Genomic DNA, 24,894 nt, shown 5'->3' with positions numbered 1-24,894 from the left:
CTCCACTCCCTCATCGCTCTGGGTTTTAAAAAATAAACCTCTCTGCATAATGGGCCCAATATTTAGGCATTCATTAATTCACTTTGTAGAAGGAATGGCAGAAAAGAAGCACATATCTCTTTGCACAGGAAAAAGGAGTGTGCAGGAAGGGGACAACAAAGCAGCTTGTTTGAGATGAGTGTTCTTGGTGCACTACCGCTTCTGAGTCGCGGACCGACCCATCTGCAATTCTAATCAGCTGCTTGACGAAGAGCTTGGTACCACATGGGAGGGAGGAAAAAGGGCCCTGTCGTGCCTAATATTCAGTGTGACAAGTGCAATGTGAGATAGAGAGAGAGAAAATGGAGATGGAGGTGAGCGTGGAAATATTGAGAGAGAGAGCTGAGCTCAAGGGTGCTGACACTTTAAGTAGTGCAGTGTAGAAATGTGGCTGACGAAGAGATTAAAAACATAAACCCGATCAATTATTTACTATATTAATATAACGCTGGTTTGGAGTATGACAGGAGACACACATTCATGTATCCTCTACTGTCAGAGCTGCTGAACAAAGACGTGTTTGAAGCTCAGAGTGAAGATGTAGCGAAGTGAGGTTTCTGTTCCAGTGGGGAGCTCGCCGCACCTTCATCAATCCCACAGGTGGTGTCAGAAATCATCACACACACTCCATTATAAGCACGTAATCTGTGCATCACAAAGCATCTCTGTGTTAGATATATCAACTCCCAGCCTCTCGTCTCGTCTTTAATCGCTTGATTTTACTGCCCAATCCTGACTCTGTGTGCCAAAACTGGACGTTTTTTCAGTGATGAAGGCTGCAAAATATGCTGCTTCTCTGCTATCAGCACAGAGAAAACACTTACCTTATCTTCACCGAGCAGGGTTTAGCTTATAAAAAGAAGTCTTATTGTGAGAATTCAAATGAGAGAAACAAAAAGAAAACACAACGTGTGTTTCAGAGCATTAACAGGACCCATAAACACACATGCAAACCAATTCAAACCTGTTCATTTTTCACATTTGCAAAGAAAATATGCATCACACCCAGGCCGTTATGAAATAAAGTCTGAGCTGGGAAAAAGACGACTAATGCTCTCTGGTTATGACTTTAAAAGTGTTTAAATTTCACTTAATATGAATTAGTTTCTTTCTTGGAAGGTTTCCTGATTCTTAACATCAGGATCCTGAGGCTATTTCTGCTTGTCTCTCGCTCCCTTTTTTCCTAGACTTATTGCATAGATATTAAATGTCTCAGCCACGCATGCCATACGCTGTTATATTCAGGACGGGTTAGGGTGCTCAGAAAAGACTTAATTAGACATATGAGTGGTATTATACATGTTACTTATACTTCTTATGAAACAACTTTTTTGATGATGATGTTTTTTGATGATTTGATGAAGTCCATGTAAAGGAAATTCCAAGATTTTTTTCCAAAACACATTAAACATATTAGAAAATAACAGGAAAATGTGAAAAGAATGTGAACTACGTCATCAGTGACTTATGGAATTACACTGTTTTTTGTTACAACATTTTTTCACAATTTTAGATTCAGGATTTTCTTTGGTTGTTCAGCACAGCAGCTTCCTGTTCTCCGTCTGTTGCAGCTCTTAGACAGAGACTGTACAGCCTGTGGCTCTCCCTACAAGAGTACTGTGCAGTGTCCAGGTAACATAACCTTCTCATATTTCCTCACCGTCTCTCCAGAAGGCCGGGGGATGCCAACGAAAAGGTGGTCTAGGAAGTTGGCGCTGCGTCCGAGGCCCAGCACAGTGTAGGGCAGCTGGAGGGAGAAGTGAGCCGACTGGCTCAACTGACCGGCTGCAGGAAGGGAGGGAGAGAGGAGATTATTTTTAATGTCATAAAAATCATGTGCTTTTCCTCTGCTAATGAGCCTTGTATTGACTGGACTGCCATGTAATTTTATACAGACAACAGTGGTCCCCAGAGGATAAATCCTGCTGAGCTTTGGGATTCTCTACATGTCCCTTGAGTGGTGGTTTGTGGTTTTTGGAGAATTGTCTTGATAACTATTGGAAGCACTGCCATGAAGTTTGTTCTACATGTTTATGTTCCACTCAAGATTAATTGTAATAACTTAAATGATTGCTTAACTGTTCATCTGACTCCATCATCAAGTCAAAATTGTTATGTATTATGACCAAATACATATACAATGGTGAACTCAGTAAACATTATATTTGCCACACATCAGCACATTAGCATCATCCCTGTGAGAATGTTAGAATACAAATGTCAGCTCAAAGCACCACTGTGCGTACGTACAGCCGCAAAGAGCTCCTGAAGTGGCTGCGGACTGACGTGCTTCAGAACTCTTGCACTTTGTAAAACAAAGAATCATTTCAACATTTTTGCAAGGTCAACATTTGTTTTTCTACTGCTTGCTGAGTAGTGCCAATACTTTATTTTTTCTTGTTCTGAACCCATTGGTACAACGTGTTATAACCTCCTGTCAACCTCACATAGTCTCTACACAAAACAAATGAAATAAGAAAAAAAGGTACAGCACAAATGCATATACATATATAATGTATATACATATAAATATCAACATATTTCTCTGTAGCATGAATTCAGTGTTGCTGCCCGTTTTAAACATCGTGTGAACAAGGCAGCCTATAAAAGTTGCACATTTTCACGCATGACATTCATGCTTAACACAACAGATTGTCAGCTGTTTATGTAAACATTATCCCCATTTGCTTTAGTGATACTACAGCTGCACCTGCTCTCCTCTCTCAAAGGAGTCATTTACCTTTTGTGTAATGTAATGTAATCTATCCTGACCTATCCTGACCATGACCATCAGGAGTAAGACTAAACTGTACAAGTAAACATAATGAGAGGGATGAGGAAGAAACAGATAACAGGAGCAAACGAGCCAGAGGGACTGCAGCAAGAGACCTTGTGTTCTGACATGAAGAAGCATCATAAAAGATACAAATCAGAGTGAGACACCTGAGGCCAGACCAACACCTCTCCCTGTCTCCTCGCACAACCTCCCCCTTCTCCCTCCTTACTTACTATTCTCGCACAACCCTTAGTCTCTTGTTTCCTCCTCTCTGCTCGTCTCTCCTCTCTCTCCCCTTCAGCTGCTGTATCCCGCCCACGCCACCCAACTGCCAAGTGCAGCCGACATAAATCAACCTCTATGTGGTAAACAAAGAGAGGGAAGGAGAGAGCGAGGAGGATGGAAGAACAGACAGAGAGAAAGAGAGAGAGAGTGAGAGAGAGTGAGTGAGAGAGAGAGAGAGAGAGAGAGAGAGAGAGAGAAAGCCTTGAGGCAGCCAGTGATCAGAACTAATGTGGATGGACTGCGTATTGCAGGCCGAGAGGAGCACAACAACTTTGCTTCTCCCTTTACTTTTGCTTTTTTTTTAAAATTCTATGCTTAATCTCAGTCAAAAATCTGTTCATTTTGGCCATCTCAGTTGATCCTGGGTCAGGCCCGTCCAGCTCCATATTTCTCTACTTTAATGCTCTTTCATAAGACACAATTAAAGCTGGGCTTTTACCTTGGGAACCTTGCATGTAGGGTTAGAAATTAAACAACAAGAACTTGTAGAACAAGGTTTGGCCATTGTATATAGAACAAACCAACCCATCAGGCTTGGACTAGCCAATCCGGCTGGGTCGGCCCACCTAGTAGGCTGCAAGGCCAAAACCATGTGGGAAAAAAATAGTGGAAAAACATTGTACCTGTTGGCTGTCATCCATTTTATGTTGGAGCAACTGATCTGGTCCAAAAAGTGTCAATAATAATAATAATGATACCTACAGAGGACTGCAACTATAAGTAATAATACTACTACTATAATAAGTATAACGACAACAACAATAATATCAATAATAATAACAATAATCAATCAATAATCAATACAGACAAGGCACAATTCAAATAAAATGAATGAAAAACTGAAAACATCAGAGAAAAAAAAACAGGACATTACACATTTATTATTCAAAAATAACGTTACCAATACCATAGTGTATAGAGGTATACTCAAAAATCCTGCTAGCTGAAGATTCACAGTCCAACCCTGCTGCGCAAGATGCTGTAAATACTTCTCCAGTCTCCAGTCGGCCTCGCTGCAGAACAGACCTATCGACTTATGCCACCTTCTACCACAAAGAGCTTTTCATTAGTCATCTCTGTTTATCTCTCTAAATTTCCTTGCTTGCTTTTTCTCTATGTATTCTATTCTTGTAGATTTTTAGTGCTGGGCTGTGGAGCTGTGAAGAGGCAGTATAATTGACTTAATTGCACACTGCAGATAGCAAAGGAGATGGGAGAGGGACAGAAATGTTGGCTGTTTCCAGGAAGAACTGGGCATGAGACGTCCATGTGCGTGAGCGTGCGTGTGTCTGAGAGTCTGATAAACGCAACAGATCAGTAAAAGCTGGGCTCTGCTGTATGGTATGGTGTATTTTGTTGTAATGTAATGTAACTGTAATGATAAAATCAGTGCAGGAGAGATGAAATTCTTGTATCAATGTAAGAATTGGTGAGTCAGTTGGTCAGTCTATAGCACTTCTTCTTAAAGCTCCCCCTTCCATCCAAAATGTGAATGACGTACACAAAAACGGCTGCATCTTCACACATTTTGGAAATTTTAAGGAGGGAGGAGGAAGAGCTGTCATTTTAAGGATATTAATGTACTTATTACACTTTTCTCTACAAAAACAATGTCAGACAGACATTAGAGAATTTTGCTGTTTGCCTTAATACGTGTGTGGAGGGGATCTTTAACAACTATTGGATGCATTATGGACTTTTTGTCGAGCACTAACATGAGATTTACAGTTTTGGATTTATTGAAATATCTCACCATGGACTGCAATGAAATTTAGTATGCACACTGATGGTGCCCAGTGGTTGAATACTAATGACCTTGGTGCCAACGGCGGGACAAAGCTTTCACCTAGAAATATCTCCACATCTAACAGTTTTTGAACTTGAGTTGCGTCGTGCACATAAGGAGAGACTTCACAAATGTTCTTTTCTTTCATTTCAGACATGCACACACTATAAGATTTGATAATAATGGTGCCACATACACTGCAGGACATTATTAAGATCACTGCATCAGAGGGAGCAGTATAATACTTTAAGTGATTTCTCTGATCTTGAGACGTAAACAATGCGGAGACTGACGAGGAAAACACCACTGCTTTGCAAAGAAAAAAGACAAAAGCAGAAGGCTAAAGGAGCACAGATGAGAAAATGGTCAGGGGGAGACATGCTCAACACATTTCTATTCTTCATGGAAAACTGGAGGTCAGACGTTAACCGTCCATTTTAATACCTGTCTGCAGTAGTATGCTAGCTAACATTAGCCACAAGGGCTACAATGTTTACTGTTCAATGGCAGCAAGCTCAGCAGCTCTGGAATTTCTCTATCATTGGCTTGTGTGGCCCAACTTGGAAAGCATTGATGTAATAATTTGGGTTTTCAACCCCAAATATCAAACATGTTTGAAATTACTGGGGCAGCCCTGACGAATCTGCGAGCAGTTTGGGAGGGTTTAGACTGGATCAGCAAACACTTCACGTTACCACATAATCTGTGTTGAATATCGATGCCAACCGAGGTCACAGCAGATTTCTCCTCCGACTGCTGGGAGGGGCTACTTGAAATTAAATTGGCCTGAAACTCCTGTGGTCTGAGCCCAGCATTAGTCACAAAGTGACAAAAATGACATTCCCATCATTAACAGCTGTACTTTGTGCTTACTAAAAGTAACATATTAACATGCTAAAGCAAGATAGTCAACATTGCAAACATCACACCTGCTAAATATCAGTGTTAGCACTGCCTTTGTGAGCATGTTGTAGCTCAGTCTCACAGAGCCACTAGCATGGATGTGGACTCCAGTCTTGTTCCAAGGTGACTTCTAGTCTGATAAAGAAAACAAAGATCAAAGTGTGTGTATTCTCATATGCTGTATGAAACACACACATCCCACTGCTGTGAATCTGCAGGAGATGACAAAAGTCATATCCTGGCCATCGCTATGCGTAGCCTGACAAAATAAATTCATTACTGAGGAACAAAAAAACACAGCGAGCTGTCATACCTCTGCATAACCGAACATAGGAGAAAACTGTGGAGGTCAAAACTTTTTCTAAAGCTCTATTCAAGTCCATCTTCAAGATTTCTTTTTATACAATCATGGTCTGTATTGCAAGTAGGCCTTAAAGGGCTCAAAATAAATCTATTCAATTTTGCTGCTTATGCTGTGCAACTCTATAATAGCACCTGTCACCTACAAATACTCCCAAATCCCCTTCACCTACTCCTGTTTGTCTTAAGTGACCATGAAGTGACCTTGATGGTAATACCATTTTTTTGTTGTTAATATCCACCATTCAGGTACCACACAGACTAACAGGACACTTACTGTCCCACAGAAGAAAGAGCAGGAGTGTTACAGAGAGTTACTTTGAGATGGATCCAGGAGAGGAAGACATCCACTGCCACTCAGTGCCTCACTAGAACCCCGTTCATTGGCCTGGACAGACTTTTTTTTGAGGGGATTGGAACTTTAAGCCAGTCTTGGTTTGATTTTGACAGACGGCTGCTCCCTGTCAGGTGGATGGCTTGCACTCGGTCACTCAGCAGGGTGGAGTGTGTCTGAGAGTGCAAGTGTGTGTGTGTGTGTGTCTGATGAAGGATCAAGCAGGGTTACGTTACAGGCAGGGAGCCTGGATTAGCCTCTGAGTGAGTGTGTGCGTGTGTGTGTGTGTATGTGTGTTTGTGTGTGTGTGTGTGTGTAGACTGGCGAGGAAATGTGGCCACGGATGGTGCAAAGCCGTTTCACAACATGGGGAGGCTGGCAAAGGGCATTATACAGAGCTGTGCAGTGGAGTGTCTATGTGATTTGTGTGTGAGAGTGGATTTTTGTGTATCTCCCTTTGGTAAAGCCACTGGCAGGAAATTCCACCCTGTACACATGACTGACAGCCTCCAATCCATCTCTTAGAAGACAAAATGAATTCAAAGCAGCATAAGAAGTCAGACTTGGCGTGCGTGCGTGTATGCGTGTGAACATCTGTGTGTACTTCTTATTTTCAATTGTCTAAACACACGCATACACATGCGTGCGACACAATATCCATCACATTCACACAAGTTAGTGTTATAAAATAAAAATAAAACACACACACACACACACACTCACTCACTCAGAGGCTAATCCAGACCACACCTGAAAGCAAATACACAGATGTCTAAAAGTCATAGCAGGATTTGAGCTGACAGAAAAGCGAAGAAAAAATAAATAACACAGAATGAAGTCCGAAAGGCTAGCCTTTTCCACCTGAGCATTTCATTTATTAATGTCTGCAAGGGTGCAGTTTTATCATTAAAAAAAAAATCACTTTTACTGTCATTTACAGTTTTTAATTACAGTGAATACAAAGACCTTAGTTTAAAACCGAAATAAGAAGTCAAAAGTGCAACTAAACTGGAACCCCGCTGATCAGCGATGCATCACAAAGTAAAGACACTGCAAGTATCTTGTTTTCTAAAATATAATTATGACCTTACAATGTTGAGTTTCGTGCTCAAGCTTTTTGCAGGGTTCACCAAGATAAATGTAAGATTTTAAGGCCCTTTTGATACTACACAGTATGCAGTTCAATATCTGCATATATGAGCCTACTGGGCAAACTGTTACGGTCTGAAGGTAGCCTGGATGGTTAATCAGCCTCCATGTTATAAATGTTACTGATGTGTTAAGTGGCTACAGCACATATGGCTGAAGCCTTACAATACTGAAAAGATTATGCAGTGCGGACAACTGGTATTTGCAGAATTCCAGTTTCTTTGATGTACATGCTTGACAAATCTTTCTTTGAGGAACACACATCAAAAGATTACATTTTGATTAACCACAACAAACTTGGCGGCAACAAAGCTTTGAGCAGTTGTGGTGCTGCAATTTGCATTGAAAGAGAGGCAAAATTTGTTGGAAGCCACAGACAGAGAATATCCTTCTTACTGTTCTGGTTACTTTGCAGAGAGAGGTTTTAAATATTGTTTATCTTTGCAAAGCCACTTGTCAGGGAAGTGAAGTTCTGTGTCATCATGAGTATGAATCACATCAGTAAACTACATTTTTATTGAGTACTGAAAAATCCCTGTTATGGATGAATACAGGACTGTATAAAGTGTCTGATGTCTTTCACTCACACACAATTACGCACACATAAAAGCTATGATTCTTCTAGTTTGATCTCACATTGTTGCTGACTTGTGTATGCAAGTACCTCAGCTGACATTCTGACCTGAAACTGATTCAGAAAACTGCATATGTACATTAACTAATAACAGATGGAGCAGCGTGGAATCTGAATTCGGGATACGTTAATGTTACCTACAGCGGATTGCAGTGCTGTGTTTTTCATGCATGGTGAAATGAATTTTGACTGTCTTGACATTATCATTCCTCATTTATGTCTCAGCAGAATATCATTTAGTGACAATACTGACCAGGATTTTGGCATGATATTGAAGGGGACAAACTTTACTTCCTCTTGGGCATAGGAAGGCTAAAATGGAAAAAATAATGTGAGAAACATTAGAGAGAGAATGACAGACAGGGAGAGGACGTGGATGCCTCTGAGGGAGCTACAACATAATGTGTGTTTCTGTGTGAGTGTGTGCATGTGTATCTATCTGCTGAGGTCTTATGACACATATCCTCATAAAAAAACCTTGTCCTGTATGGAGGTTTTCCTGCTCCTGGGCAGACATGCAGAGTGACAATGTGACGTGAAGTGTCAAATGGGTGTTTGGTCGCAGATGCAAATATGGAGTCTGAGATAATAAACACTTAAAAGAAATACATGTGAAAAAAATGAGAAATTGAAACTTCAAACATATGTAAAACTCAACTTTTAAAAGTAAGAATAAAATTCTTCGAAAGGACAAAGAGAATTATGTTAATGTCAACATGACTGCATCAATTCATCAAGAAAGGAAATAGTCATAGGTATAATTGGCCTGCAGTGCGAACACACACACTCTCTCTCTCTCTCTCTCACACACACACACACACACACGTGCGCTCACTCCTCAGGGCTTCAAAAGTTAAAAAAAAAAAAAAAAAAAGGTTTTCAAAGAAATTCCTAGTACCCGTCGCTATAGAAACCATTTGCTCCCCTGATGGCGATAAAAGGAGCAAATTGCAGAGATGGAGGGTGGAGCCACGAGGGATAGGCGCGCGCACACACACACAAACACACACACACTCACACAGTCTGCCTGGCCTTGAGAGTGCCCTTCAGTGCCCATGCAATGGTGTCAAGATCTAGACCATGATTTGTGACAATAATGCGTGTATGTGATAGTGTGTGTGTGTGTGTGTGTGTGTGTGTGTGCGTGCGCGTGGTGATACACTGAATGACCTGGAGGGCTTCATAGCTGATCTGTTCTTATCACCGTCCAGCTTTGCACTGCCTCTCCAACACTACAGCACTGAAGCATGTTGACACCTGAGCACAGACCACGACCGAAGATCTAAAGACAACTGTCACCATCCTACCCTGTTCTTACTAAAATCTTTTCCTTAGTCCATGAAGTGTCTATTCAGGGATGCCGTACCTCACTTTAATTTTCATTCATTCTGTTTCTGAGAAAAAAGACCTGCAACAACTGAAACTATAAAACAATACAAGATAATGGGAACTGAAGGATAGCAAACTAACAAACAAAAAAAACAGGTCAAATAAGACATAAACTCAATTCAACAATCCAAACATGCATGCTGAGAAGTTTTAAGAAATGATTTAAAAGAGTGGACTGTAAGCTTATACTTTATTTGAGAACATTTAACGTAGAGCATAACGAGCTGTGCACTTGCTTGTGTTGTGTGCTTGTGCTGAGTCCTTGTGCTTTTGCTAGAATCATAAATATTTCTATTCTGAGAAACTTTGGAGGCAAGATTTGACCAAATGGAGCCAAGTGCACTAACCGAAAATATAAAGTGAGTTTTCAATGAGGTGAGCTTCAGTGCAACCCAGCATCATTTGAAATGACACCTGGGTACTGCAAGTCTGGCAGAAGGAGCAGAAACTTGACGGTAAGCAAAAAAGAATATTTTCTTAGCCAGGGCTGAGTGTATTTCAGAATATTTTCTTCCATAAGTACAGCTACACTCCAGACTGTCAAACTTCCATGATGTGGTGAAAAGGCAGCTTCAAGAAGTTTTACTTATCATAAGAAATGTGTTGAGCCGTTTCTCTCCATTACAGTAGAAAACGGCTCCCTTTGCCCACATCTGCCCTGGTAATATGAATATCAGTCAGCAAACAAGACTACAGGGATCTGTAGTCGGTAGCACTCTCACCTCACAGCAAGAGGGTTCTGGGTTTGAATCCCAGTCTGGGCCAGTTTGCATGTTCTCCCTGTGCCTGCGTGGGTTTTCTCCGGGTACTCCGGTTCCCTCCCGCAATCCCAAAAACATGTACATTGCCCATAGGTGCGAGTGTGTCGGCCCTGTGATTGACTGGTGACCAGTCCAGGGTGAACCCCCTTGAAAATGGATGGATGGAGTCTACAGCTGTGCTAGCGGCTCTGTGAGACTCAACATGGAAGAGTTTAAAGCTGAATAATAATGATAGTCTGGCAATGCTTACTTGCTGTTGTTTAACAGGTATAATGTTAACCATGTTCGTTATCTCTGTTTAGCATGTTATTATTTGCTGATTAGCATTACACATACAGTTTAGCTGAGGCTAATAGGAATGTCATCATTTCTGCATGCATTTGGTCATAAACCAAAGTACAGTTTATAGCATAAAGCATTACATTTTGATGGCATTTGAATGAGGGCATTAAATGAAAAGCCAGTGGATCACCACAGGTTATTATTATTCATTCAGAGTGTCACATGTATGTTTGTACAACCTTTTGAGGCAATCCATCTAATAGTTTTTGAGAAATTTCAGTATGGTCGACTGACAGAAAGAAAGACAGACAGACAGACACTGCCATCTCTAGAGCCACAGCAGTAATGTGGTCAGACATTGTCAAATTCATCCAAGTGATAAGGATGAATCCCAGGACAAAATGTGAGAGGCATTTTAACATCTTTATATGAGATTTCTTCTCTGCAATAAGACATGCAAAAGCATTTCATTTAGTTAAACCTATGGATGTTTGCAGACTGGCAGGCAACGGTGACATATTAAAAGTTAAACAGCCTCTTGACACTTTATGGTATCTATTAAGTGGCTGCAGAGGAGAGAGATTACAGGCCTGGAGGAGAAATAGAAAAGAGAAAGATAAAAGTGGTAGGAGGGCTGGAGGAGGGATGAGCAGGAGAAAAAACAAAGAGGGGAAAAAGGACAGAGGAGGGAGGTGAAGGAGTGGGAAGAAAGGGAAGAGAAAAGCATGCTAAGCCTGATCAATAACAATTCTCTACGTCTGCGTGGAAGGTTATCTCTCTACTTGTTTTTTTCCATTCCATTTCAATATTTCTTTCTCCTCTCCCCTCCCTCTGTTCTGGTCTCTCCTCCCATCTCCTATCTTCCTCTTTTGTTTCACTCTCATTTTCACTCTTTCTCTTTTTCTCGTCACAACTATGCTCTGTGCTTTCAGCTCCGTCCTCTCAACCCGCTCATTTTCTCCCCTTCCAACCCTTTTCATTTCTCTCAACCACCTACTCTCCTATCTCACTCACACATTGCAAATTTTCTCTGTGTGCTTCAAGCCTATCTTCCAAATGCTGTGAAATAAAGTGGTCTGAAAATAGGCTAACACTCAGTGGTGACCTGATGAGGTCTCTGAAAACAGGGCTATACTGTGGCCACAGATCAGTGTGACGTCAAGCACAAGAGGTTGCCTCCCATGTTGGCATCAACATGATTTGCCAAAGGAAAAAAAAAAAGATACGAATGTTTCAAGTGAAGGGACAAGTCAGCACAACTCGATTTTCCATTTGAATTTGCATCTAAGCTGTCCTGCATCATCAAAATGTCTAAAAGGTCAAGATATGAAATATGAAAAATATTTTTGTGTATCTGTTGCATCAAGTGAACATGTGTTTTTTTAATGAGTGTATGCACAGTGTGTGTGTGTGTGTGTGTGTGTGTGTGTGTGTGGGCGAGCCATTGCTAATCCCCTGAACTCATTAGCCTAATTGGACAGTCTGCAGAGAGCTCCACATTGATCTGGGCCTGTTATGATTCTCCTCCTTGTGAACACTCACTCTTTGCTCTGTCTCCCTCTATCCTCTCTCTTCCTGTCACTTCTTTCTCAAAAGTCCTCCCTCCCTTACTTCCTCCCCTGTTCCCTCTCTGTGCATAATAATCTTTGGCACCATAGACACACTCGTCCAGTCATGACACGGCTAACGACCCCAGAGTTACAATTCTTTCTTTATGCTAGTTAGGTTTACGACACTATTCATTTTATTTCAGTTAGATATGTTGGGTTTAAAGAAGCTAGTGTAATGAAGGACTGCTGACAATAGCTGGATTTCCATCTAAGTACTGAACTGAAAAACTGAAAAAAAAAGGAAGTTGTGTGTTTTGACAAAATGCACATTATTTCACAGGAGAAAAAAATCTTACAGTTTAATAAAATTCTGAGTGTGACACATTGAAGTGCTTTGAAAAGCTTTCGATAAAACTGTCCTCCACAATTTCCCAGTGAAGGTGCGCATACAGTTGATTACAGTGCTGATACTAAGGCCACTGGGCACTATTTCAGGTCATTCATAAAACATAGTATAATGAATAAAGTCTGCACTGCAAGTCAACAGACTGCACAGACCCAATGCAATTTCCATTATTATTCACACCCAGGAACGTTCAGTAAGTATTACACTACCATCGCTTAGTGGTGATAGAGGCCAGTACACCATAATCATTTTTTTTTTCTTCTGTCACATGTGAGGCTAATTTTTTCCTGTCCTCTGATCCATGAGCCAACAACAGTGGAAATCAACTTTTCTAGCTGAGGGAACATAAGGTACCTGTAAATGGAGGGAGAGATTTCTGGATTTGGTGGATTTTCTGGTTTCTGGATATGTCAAATCTGAGGCGGTCAAATCAATGGCTCTCCTAGTCTTTTTGTTTGTTCAATATGACTATAATCTAAATACAGTCACTAAAAAGTACATAAAACGTGTATTCATGTGTGCTGGAACCCTGAGGGAAGCAGTGCAGTGTTTATTCCTTCTCAGCATCTCTCAGACAGTCCATAGAAGAATAAAGAGGTTGTTAATGAATAAGTTCAACTCTGCATCTCCACCAGCCCATCTCTGTGTCTCCCTCTCTCAGCAGGAGTCAGTTGATAATGAGGAGTGGTGCTGTCTGAATCACAGCTCATGCTCATCCATCCAACCTGCTTAGTAAGGGGCATGGCACATTTCTGTCTGGTATGTACACACACACACACACACACATACACACACACAAGGTCAGAAAGAGACAAATGTCAAGGTGTGCATGTGTGCACACATGTTGCTACACACGGTGAACACACACACACATACACAGCAGAAAGACTTAGAGAAGCATCAGCAGTCCTGTTGACCTTTACTTGTCAGATGAGAGGGTGTCATTATCACTGATATATGCCTGGGTGTGTATGCATTGCATACTGTGTGTGTGTGTGTGTGTATTAGCAGTGTTCCTCTCAGGTATCTTACCAGACTATGATCACCCTGATTCTGCTCCTCTCTTCATCCACACCATCTCATCCTCTTCCCTCTCTTTCATCCCACCAGCTCCTGATCTCCCTTCAGAGCTCAACATTAACTTTCTGAGGGACAGTGAATTTACCGTTCATTTGTCCAGGCACAAAAGTTAACTCTTCTGGGGAATTTTCATTTAGTTTAGTGATGATGAACAAACAGTATAATGTTTGTTGGAAAACATCCAACTAGTGTCGACATAGAAATGATTCAATTCAAGCTTTAGGTAAAGTTATTTTATTTTACTCAGTTAAAAGTAAAATTCCGAGTGTAAGATTGGACTCAGCCAAAGGGGAGAAAAAGGTCAGTTAAAAAATAAAAACAATCCATACCTTTATAATTAGATAAACACTTGAAGCCAGTGAATAGAACTGATTATATATCTAATTGCCTGTCTCACAATTAACCCCCCCCAAAAACAATAAGGTTGTATTAGGTGTTGAATTTGTATTAGGTGTTGAGATGCTTTTGGACGTTTAAATTTGTTAAATGTATATAAATGTATATATACTGATATGGGCTAGCTAACATCACTTAAGACTACACCATCCTCTTTGCTCTAATGCACCCAGTGAAATTAATCTGTGCAGCGGTTGAATTTTCATTCTCTTTCATCTCGCAGGGCGCACCTCTCCTCAGTTCGTTCCCGGCCAGGTTGCAGAGCCAAAAGGAACATCGGCACCACTGTTCTTCTGAGGTGAAACGTTTGAAGTGCAAACTCTGTGGAATACTTAGATCAGCTCCTGATTTCTCAGTGAAGGCACTGTGACTTGGAAGTATTGTGTGGGAAAAATACATTCATTTCAAAAGCAGTATTCTGAGTGTATTAATTTAACTAAAAAAAAAAAAAACCCAACAGAGTAATAAGTGACGTTTAGCATGAAAACCCACTGTGTGTTTTCTATGACTTTTAAGTTGTCCAATTGGGCAAGTATATTTCTCTTCCACTTGCCATATAAAAATCTACTTGTCCAGGACAATTGGCCCCCCGTCTCTGTCTCTCAGCATATTGTAATCTCTCCTTTCCTCTCTCTCTTTCACGAGGGTGAAGGGTAAGTGAAGATCGTTGGGCCCCAGTGGAGAGGCCCAGACATCGTGGGTGTGTGTGTATGTGTGTGTGTGTTTGTGTGCGCCCCATCATTGCTCATCTCTGGCAGCCTCGCTGGCTGTTCCCCGAGCTACAAGCTACAGAATAAATACACTTTAAATCATTGCACACACACACACACACACACACACACACACACAGCCTGCTCCCTGGCAGCACTTTGCTACTGTTAAATGAGGGGTCTGGGGAGTTTTGCTGGCAAAGCCTTTGGCTACTCTCGCTCTCCTCCCCTCTCTGTGCACTTCAGTCAAACACACATTGGAAAAATAAGCTGGAGTTACACTATAGGCAGACTATGATATGACAGGATTTTCTAATGTTCAATAAATGGGATTGTACTTGTTGAACATAGCAAAGCAGGAACATAAAGATACACTTTGGGGATCCAGAGACTTCTTCCAGAAAGAGATACCATACTAGCTGAGTAGACAAAATGTCCAGACCATCTGCTCTGAGTGTGAACTACTTGAACAGACTGGATTCAGGAGAAATCAGTCTCTGAGTCTTAAACCACACAAATGTGCCCCAGACTGCTTTATTTCACCTCTTAGAATGCCTGGAAAGGATTTTTTTCGATTTTGCGCCAAAAACTGTTTTGCCAGTTGCCAATAATTTGGTTCCAGAGTTTCACATCCACTTATAGAGTTGGGGTGAGTTATTCTGGAGAAAGACAGTTGATTGTTGAGTTTGAGTTGTTGAATTCATGTTTTCACAGTACTTAAATAACATCTATAACTGCAGAAACTACCCAAGTGTACACAGACCCTTTATGCAGTCATATCCTCTACACAATCATGTGTCACGTGTAAAGCATTAAATGTCAAGAAGGATTAGCAACCTATCACATTCTGTTTTATATATGTCTTACACAACCAACTTCTTGTGATAGTTAGTTTGAAGTTGTGCTTCACAGTCTGGACTTAGCCTCTTGGTTCTACTTAAACCTGCAATAATGGATTTTTTGGCAGCCTGGCAGCGGAAACCGGTTGTGAATGCATGACTGACATGTCAGATTATGGTAAACTTGTTCACAAACAGTTTATTTCCATGCTCATTTCCACATCCAGCAGTTAGGTCATGTATTTGGCTACTTTGTGAATCTAAGTCCAACATTCACTCTCTTTTAACAACTCCTGAGGGAAATACCTGTCCCTTTAGCTGCTAAATGCTCCATTATGTTTACCAGCTAACTGCTGTGTCTGTCTGCTGTCTGGTGCTGAGCAGGCAGTCTACAGTGGGTTTTAGAAGAGTTCTGCTGAATATGACACAATGACAGTTGTAAGAAGGAACCAGAACAGCAAAACTGTGGGGTAGACAGATAAACAATGAGCTGAAACTCAGTACAAAGCTCGGTCAAGCAGCAGTTGAGCAGAGCTGCAGATACATCGGTGTGAACCAGCTTTTCACTTTGTCAGATTAATTTAACAGTGATTGCACTTGATACATCGTTATTATAAATATTGTGATTATCTCCACAAGGAAATCTAAACAGAAAGACAAATAATGGTATTTTACATAGTTGTGTGCTTCTAACTTGGTGGCAACATATGTGTAATGTCTGCAAACTTTTTGTCTATTTAGGACTCGGATCAGAAGAGGTGAAGTGAACGCTTGGTAACAGTAGTGAAATAATAACGACGTTAGTCTGTGATCTGTCTACTCATTATTTAAATATGTATGTACTCCAACTGTGCCAACAGATAAATGAAACAATGAAATCTGACAAAGTGAGATTATGCTGCACTCAGGAGCACACGCACAGACTATATATATCCCTGACCCCAGGCTGTCAGGGCATCTTGTCCTCATCCAGCTCTGTGTCCTTCCCACAATGTAACATCATCTGGGTTAACTGCAGCTAATATGGCACAGCACTGCTGTCCTTAATGTCTTCCTTAATCTCTCTATGCACCTATCTCTCTCTACATATGTATCTTTCTATCTTCATTTTTCTGAGTAGCAGTGCAGGGTAGTGTTCATCAGCCAAAGGATTGCAGGACTTTGTCATCCTATGAAGGCCCTCCAGGTTACTACATAATCTATCTAGTGTTTTCCCTACCAACATAAGGCTTAGGTGCAGCACCCAACAGTTTTGGGCACCACCTATGCTGAATGAATGTAAAATAAATATGGAAAGCATCAAAACTAAGTAAATGACTTCCCCCAAGTTCTAATGGCTGGAATTAGTCCCGAGTGTAAATTTGGACATTTCACCATCAAGATTTTTGCTTGTTGTTTATTCATTCTCCACTACAGATTTTCCAACTTACACGGATATGGTAACAAAGTGATGTGAAATTGCGTATTTTTCTATTGAAAAATGTAAGACATCCTCCTGGGGGAGGACTCCCAAACCTCCTGTCAAATATGTGCACATAAGTCTTTCACAAGCTGAGGGAAAACAATGCTGTGGTACCTTGTGTTTTCCAAAAAGTACAGACCACAGAGGCTGACAGTACTGGTTAGCGATGAGAGAAAAGAGCATCCTTTTGTAGATATGTCAACTAACTAAATTTACTGTATTTCCAGTGTCCTAATAGGTTCCTTGCCTAATCATCATCCCTCATGAATCTTGCCAAAAGAGGTAACAAGCATAAAGAAAAGTGATTCAGCGTTGGTATACAAAACGTAACATCTGCGCAAGTGTTGTGTGTTTTTTTTCCTTCCCAGAAAGACATTTACATTGTGCTTCAGTGAGAAGAAAAAAATGAAGTTACAGCTGTTGCTTTGCTGTGGAAGAATAGGGAAAAATGGCCTCTGGTGTTTTGCAAACTTTAACAGTATTTTTCTGGGATAGCCTTATAGAAGCAATCAGAAAAGTGTACTGGATAGACAGTGCCACTGCAGTAACTCCAGGCTTAACATTTGATTGATAGTGCCGGAAAGCTTGGACTCATTTTTAAAGAGTGAACCTTGACAAGCAATGGTAAAGTTTTAATTTTCCTGTAACAATGTGGTATTAAGATAAATGACACAATTTTACAAAAGACAAATGTGAACGAGACCTGCATTTAGAGCTATAGGAAAAGCAATCTAACAAGTCCCACACTGACTTTCAAATGTAGCTAGATTAATGGCAACTAAGCACACACACACTTAATAAAGCATAAGATAAGCACCATGAAGCGAACATTACAGTCTTATCAAAATGATTCATACAACCCTCAGCTACTGCACTCTTTGGAAGGACCTTCTTTTTGCCTTCTGCTTCAGCCATTGTCTCTGAGGCACAGAGGCTATTTTCTCATTTAATAAAATAAATAAATCTTTTCTTTCTATGTTTTCTTAAAACCCTCCCCACCAACCCTGTGGTGTTCAGCCAGTGTAAGGACAGCTGTCATTGTTAGGAGGTTATGTTATTAATAAACCTTGTGTGAACATATTAAAGCTCAGGCAATGACATTTTCATAAAAAGAAATACCACTCTGGCTATTCTCTGTCGTTGAAGCAGGTCGTTTCACACCAGACATGAACCAAGAAAAGACATTTAAAAAAGAAAGCTCTTACCTGAGGCGTTTTTCACTTCGCCATTGGAGTCCACCGTTGTGTACATGACATAAGGACCTGGCTGGTTAACACCAAAAGGCTGCAGAGACACACATGCAAATACAAATTTTTCATTTTCCAAATATTTTTATATCAGCTGTCTGTCAGTGAGGGTGAAAGTGAGGACAGGGAAGGGTGGAAAAACAAAAAAACAAGAGAGAGAGCAGATGCAAAGACAGACAGGCTTGCTGTCAACACAGTGACCTTGAGCCATTTTTTAGTTTCATTTTCACTCGATGACATGGCAAATGTCTGACCTAGCTGACTTGAATCTGACTGAGCATAAATGAGCGTGACGGCTGCATGTTTGTGTGCCTGCGTGGGTGGATGCAGAGGGGCTGTCTTATCTCTCCATTATGAAAGGATGACAACTAATGAAGAGATCTGTCGCGCCACCCTTCGCTGTGCATCAGCTAATCACGAGCGCACCATGCACGCGCTCACGCACGTGCACGCTGTAAGAGAGACTTGGCCCTTCATGCTGTGACACTCAGCAGTCGGGTGAGGGAGGAATGGAAATGAGGTCAGAAAAGAGAGAGAGCGAGAGGGAGATGAAAAAGCCACGGAGGAGCAGATTAGTGGGCTCAAAGACAGACAGAGGAAGAGAGGTGTGACTAAGAAGAAAAGGAGTGGGAGAGTGAAATGAAAAGATAGAGGGGGTGATGGATGGGAGAGGAGAGGAGTAGAAACAGCCGCGAGCTCCACTCGTCTACAGCATTCATCATACCTTTCAGTTAGACAACAGGCGGGTGGGAGAGAAGGCAGACAGGAAAGCAAAACAACCCTCATACAAGCAGCCTCTTGTTGATGTCAAAGCTAATGTGTTTTGCAAAGGGCTTTCCACTGGTGACAGGTTGTATAAGGAGTGATGCGTGGTCACTGCAATGCTGTCACATTGCCACTGTGAAAGGGAGACCTTAAACTTGATGCAGTTTGCATGTATGAAATTGATAAACGCTGTCTCGTCACACTAATTCACACATGAAGCCTCAGATACCTAATGAACTTCTGCAATTTGGGCCGAGAATAAGCTACGAATGGAAAACTGTGTTTATAAAAATGATGACAAACCTGACTTCCAAAGTGGCCCTGAACAACAAGCAACAAACTCCAAACCAGCTGGCATTTATTTGTCCTTTTCAAAATCTTTCTTTTTTTTTTTTTGGAAAATACCAACCATGAGAACCAGTGGAAATCAGATGCTTTTCTATCACACAGAAAGAGACTCGATTTATTTTTGTGCTTTCCCTTTAATTCCTTTTTATTTATTCGTTTATTTTTTTTAGGCTGATCTAAAAAAATATTTTAAACATAAGGAGGAGCTTAAGCTGCCCCACAGCTAAAAAAAAAAAAACCCACAAAAAAATCAAAAAACACAGCACCCATTCATATCCCCTTTCCTATTTTCCTTAATATAAGCTGACCATCTCCTTAGATAAGAAGGTTGGTCAGCAGTGGGGATATTCCAGCCTCTCTCTCTCTCTCTCTCTCTCTCTCTCTGCTGAGTACATGGTCTTGAGGTGAGATGTATGTATGGCATTCTAAGTGCAATAGATTCAGACAAAACACCTACACAGACACACCTGCTCACTAGCCAGCTGTCAGACAGACTGACATTTGTCATCAGAAAAAGTGGACAGTATGGAGAGATTTGTTACCTTTACATCTTCTGGACAGTCATTGGAGCAGAGGCCGCTGAGCACTGAGGAAGACACAGATGCCAGAGTGTTAGACATGTTGCTCAGCATGTGTTACGTGTCCAAAACAATAACACGCTCTTCTGTGGAACAAGTGGCATCTGTGATGTTGCTGTTGCTGTGCCCTTAGGGCTACTGTGTCAAGCAGAGTGGGTCAAACTCATGCAGAGAAAGAAACTTTTCTGGTTGTTGGTTTTCTGCTTGACAGACAAATCAAAACAAAAAAAATAACCCAAAGTGTTCCGCACACTCGTATTATATTTCATGTGTTTTAATCATGCTTTCTGTGCGCTAGGAGAAAATAGACAAGAAAGTGAACCGAATATGGGAGGCTTATAAATAAATTGCTGGTAATAGGAGACATAAAAATAAATGTGCAAACAATTAACGCTGCATGTGTACCTGTGTGTTGAAAGAGCCTTTCACAATTTGTGTGTACAAGTGGAGCGAGGAACAAAAGCTGCTGAATTGCTAATCAGCCATTAGAGAAGTGACTTTATTAGCATACTAATAGTGTCCTGGGTCTAACTTCCCATGATGATTTGTCTGATGGAGTAGCGCCGAAGCCCAATACTCTGTTAATAAGGTCAGCACCGAGCGCTGCACTAAACAGCAGCCAAACTCAATGCACCTATTCACGGTGACCCTGGTTAAAGCGTAGTGTATGCAGTGGGTGGATGAAGCCCTGCTACTGGATTGTTCATCACTAACTCACCCACGAACATGTTAACCACAAATATTTTCTGTACACAGACTCAATGACCCATCTGAACAAAAGTGAACACTGGAATTATTTCATGACAGATTTTCTTTAAAATGGGTTTCTGTAAACTAATGGAGGATAATGACAGGTAACAGCTGACTCTGAAAGCAAAAGTCACTCTGATATTCATAACAAAATATCTCACTATTCCCACAGTGTTTTCTAAGGCACTTCTGGAGTGTATATATAAACGAACAAATGTGCTTGTTCCTACAGATGCGTCAATTCATAACATCTCTGAGAGACGCTTGTGTCAATACACAACCCCATCTATTTATTTTTCAAGCATTTGTTTTGTACTTGCACACCTTGCGAAGAGATGGGAGCCATTCACATCACTCAAATCTTAAACTTGCTCCAGGTTCTTCACTTGTGAAGGACATCTATGAATCTCCAGCTATGCTATGAGCTTTCAAACTTCACACTGGACTAAGAAAATTACTTCGAGGATTTAGGATGGTGAAGTCTATGCATTATTTAACACAGCCTGAAATATCTCAACAACTATTAGATGATTTGTCATAAAATTTGGTTCATTCATGGTCTCCAATGGATGAATCCCACTGACTGTGGTGATTGCTTTGGAAATTGGAAAGTGTCATGAGATAACTTTTGTTGTGAATTGGCGCTATATAAATAAACTGAATTGAATTGAAATTGAATGGCTTGATCAGAAGTTCTGACTAAATTATTTCAACAATGGTTGCCACTGTCAGTGTGTTCAGACAATAATGTTGCCCCTCAAGATGAATTACAATAATATCAGTAATTTTTAACTTTTCATCTTGTAGCACCATGAAGTGAAAAAAATTATTTTGTGCAATACCGTATTGCACATTCTTTTGGGCAATACCGTGCAAATACCTGCAGAACAAAGGAAATTCCCATCAGCCTCAGGTGCACTTTGTTATTAGCACTAATGAATATGCTAACATGCTAAACTAAGATTGTTGGCATGCTTGCGTCAACTTAAAGCTCAAAGCACTGCTGACACTTTGACACTGTAACCTGATAATAAGATGACTGTCAGCACAGGATTATCCAGTGACCAATTATGCCAGTGTAAAAGGAGTACTGGTCCACGTTTGAGGACTGCATTGCACCACTTGCTTGTATGCTGATCCCTGTATGTGTAAACCTTTCTGCCATCAATTTGTGCAAATAAACAAGAGGATTTTTTAAAGCTTTGATTTAAAAAGAATTGGCACATGTGTGGCAAAGAAAAAAACTCCAAAGGCTTAAGTATATGCCTGAAGCAGTATTCAAAGGGAGTACCCATTAAAGAGAAATAGCGTTGCTTTACCCAAACTGACCACACTGCAATAACCCTTTAAAACAGGTTCAGGTCAGAAATGTAATTTTGTCAGGAAAAAATGCTGTAATATCTAATCAACACCCTCAGTTTGGTGGCATTTAACATTGCTTTTGAAAGCATATTTTAGTAATCATATGGTACTGTGTTTGCAACATGGTTGTTTGCAGCACCAGGGCTTCAAAAACTCGATGTGATGTGTTTATATGTTTCCTTACTATGGTAGGGTATGTATGAGAGCAATCTGGAACCTCCGAGATGAGTGCACTTTGTACACAAAGCCAAAGGCTTTTTCTGCCCATTTCAGTGGTTGAATAAAGTTGAATAACGCTGAATGAAACTAAAAGTTATGAGGTTATTTGGCTCTGAAAAGATCAAAGACTTGGCCAGTGCTTGTAGAGGTCTGACCCGGTGCATCAAAGTGGTCAGAAACAGCCCTGTGTGTAATTATACTGCTCATCAAGTCTGAGCAAATTCCACATCAACACATCACAGGCTTTGGCTTTTATCTGCGAAGGACACAAGTGATCAATACATTGCAGGGTCATATTATTCATTGCTTCTTTCAATTTTGTGCTGTTTGAGGTCAGGCTACAGGCACAACTGCCACTAACACTGTAAATCAATAATACCCAGGGATTAGACTGTCATTTGTATGAAGTCCATCTCATTTGGGATTATCAGGAAAGAGAACATAGGACATAAAACAAAGACTTAGCAGGATTATAAATACAAATTATAGCATTTCCATAAAAGCTGAGGCTAGTGCATTATTTGCTGTTCATTTTGCAGCACTGGACAATAGCCCAGCTGTCTTTAAGCGTGGTTATAAAGTCATTTAAAAAGAACCGAAACTGTGTAAAAATGCACTACCCAGGGGAGTCTTCCGCAAATGTGTGGGCTCCAACGCAAACTGCTACACAATCGTGCCATTACTGATGTTAATCTGGCAGCAACACTTCAACACATCCTGAGAAAAACGCAAAAAGAACTGTTAAATTACAAACACCATGGAAACCAGAAAGTTCTCGGTTTGGAGGAACAAGCCACACAGTTTGATTTCAAACATGTCAGAAACTTTTGACTGTCAGGATACTCCCCTATTGGGAAACACAAGTGAGATAAGGTGTTAACTGTCAAATTAAATGGACACATTTGAGAAGAACTGATATCCAAGACAGTCTCTTTGGTGATGGAAGACAAAGCATCAGATTTTAGTGACATTTTAATGTCTAGTGTAGATGTAATGAAGCTAAATCGCACCAGGCACTCCATGGAAATAACACCAGAGTGGCCTTGCCTCATGCCATCTTGTTTGCCTTTTTTATTTCCCATCAAATGTGAAAACCCCAACAATGTCCAAATCAAATCTTGGACACTTTCAGTTGGAGGTTTTTATACTCCCATGAAAAAAAGGGGTATGTGTGGCACTGGAAAAATTAGCAAATTTAATCAGCAAGAGGGGACACCCACATGCTACATTAAGAATTCCATGACATGAATTTACTGATGCATAAAAAGAAAGAGAGAGGAAAAAGATAGACCCAGAATGCATGAATGCAAAAGTCCTTCACAAGTCAATGGGCATGCATCGCTCCAGGAAGTGGATGAGTCTGTGTCAGAGTCGGTATTCGTGCGTTGTGCAGGCAAGTAGTCACTACATTTTTGAGAGAGAGGAAGCTCAAATCTGGTGCTTTTTTGAGGGGCTGCTTTGTTCTCCATACTTCAATCTGTGGTTGACATTTAACAAGTACATAACAGCTCCTCCATGGCCAAAACAAGATCCCTGGAATAGCTCTCACACATACTGCAGGGAATAGATTTTGTCGCAAGCCAATAAAACACACACACACACACACACACACGTACACATATAGTATGGTATATAGAGCCTTTGTGGGGCCGAGCTACCCTATTTTTTAGAGTTATATTAAGACTGATGGCAGCTCCTAGCTTAATCAAGTGGAAGATGAACAAGTTTGAGTTCTCTCTCACTCCCTTTGTGTGTGTGAGTTTGTGTTTTCATTATTGTGACAGTGAGCCAGCCAGGAATCAGCAATTCACAAGCTGTGCGTGCAAATGCGTCTGTCCAGTGTGGTTTTCAGTGCGGTACTGAAAAACTGTCAATATCCCCGAGCAAACTAGCTCACATGTGAAGGAAACACACAGGATACAGAGTTGTGACTCTTTAGGACACACACAAACTAACATCCCCAAAGAAGGGATCATGTGGGAAAGAAATATTTTGTGGCTAGTTTAATGATAAGCAACGTGAGGTTCTATGATCAGATGTACTTTGCTGATCAATATGGAGTGCCTTATTTCAGTTACTGCTCAACAATGGCTGTCAGTTAGCCGTAATTCAGATTTAACAGATGGGGCCCGTGATGGCTTCAAATGAAAATGAAGCGCTTTGCAGTATGGGGGGTGGGAGGCTTGTGTTCTTAATCCACGCTGCCACTTTGTGGCCACCAGAAATCAGGTCATTTCTCACCACTAAGAACTAACTTAATGGTGCAGTGTGCTTTAGTGTTATTATTGCTACTAGAGGCCAGGTGCATTGGATAAAAGCTTCAGAAATGTGGGGACAAGAGTGCCCTATACATGGACTTCTTTAAATTCATCTATGTGTATGTGCCCTAGACTTCACAGATGGATGATGATGTATTAATTACATAATAACAATAACAATACCTTTCTGTTCAAGCCTGCAAGGTTTGAAACATCTGAGGTGTTG

The 24,894-nt window shown here is 40.8% G+C and overlaps 1 protein-coding gene across 2 annotated transcripts in view; it reads right to left on the bottom strand.

Moving 5' to 3' along the window:
• The window catches only part of itfg1 (integrin alpha FG-GAP repeat containing 1), a 120,678-nt gene that overhangs the window by 8,800 nt on the left and 86,984 nt on the right, over positions 1–24,894 (bottom strand). Inside the window, exons 13-15 of one of the 2 annotated variants that reach the window (XM_046400085.1) lie at positions 20,044–20,087; positions 18,347–18,425; positions 1,700–1,824 (exon numbers count right to left, since the gene is read on the bottom strand). In XM_046400085.1, the coding sequence (XP_046256041.1) occupies positions 1,700–1,824; positions 18,347–18,425; positions 20,044–20,087 (248 nt within the window). The remainder of the gene's footprint in view (positions 1–1,699; positions 1,825–18,346; positions 18,426–20,043; positions 20,088–24,894) is intronic. The other variant, XM_046400171.1, reaches the window with a different exon arrangement.

This window comes from Scatophagus argus, chromosome 1, assembly GCF_020382885.2.
Source record: "Scatophagus argus isolate fScaArg1 chromosome 1, fScaArg1.pri, whole genome shotgun sequence".
In the NCBI taxonomy this organism is placed as follows: Eukaryota; Metazoa; Chordata; class Actinopteri; family Scatophagidae; genus Scatophagus; species Scatophagus argus.
This window is presented reverse-complemented; position numbering and strand designations above follow the sequence as displayed.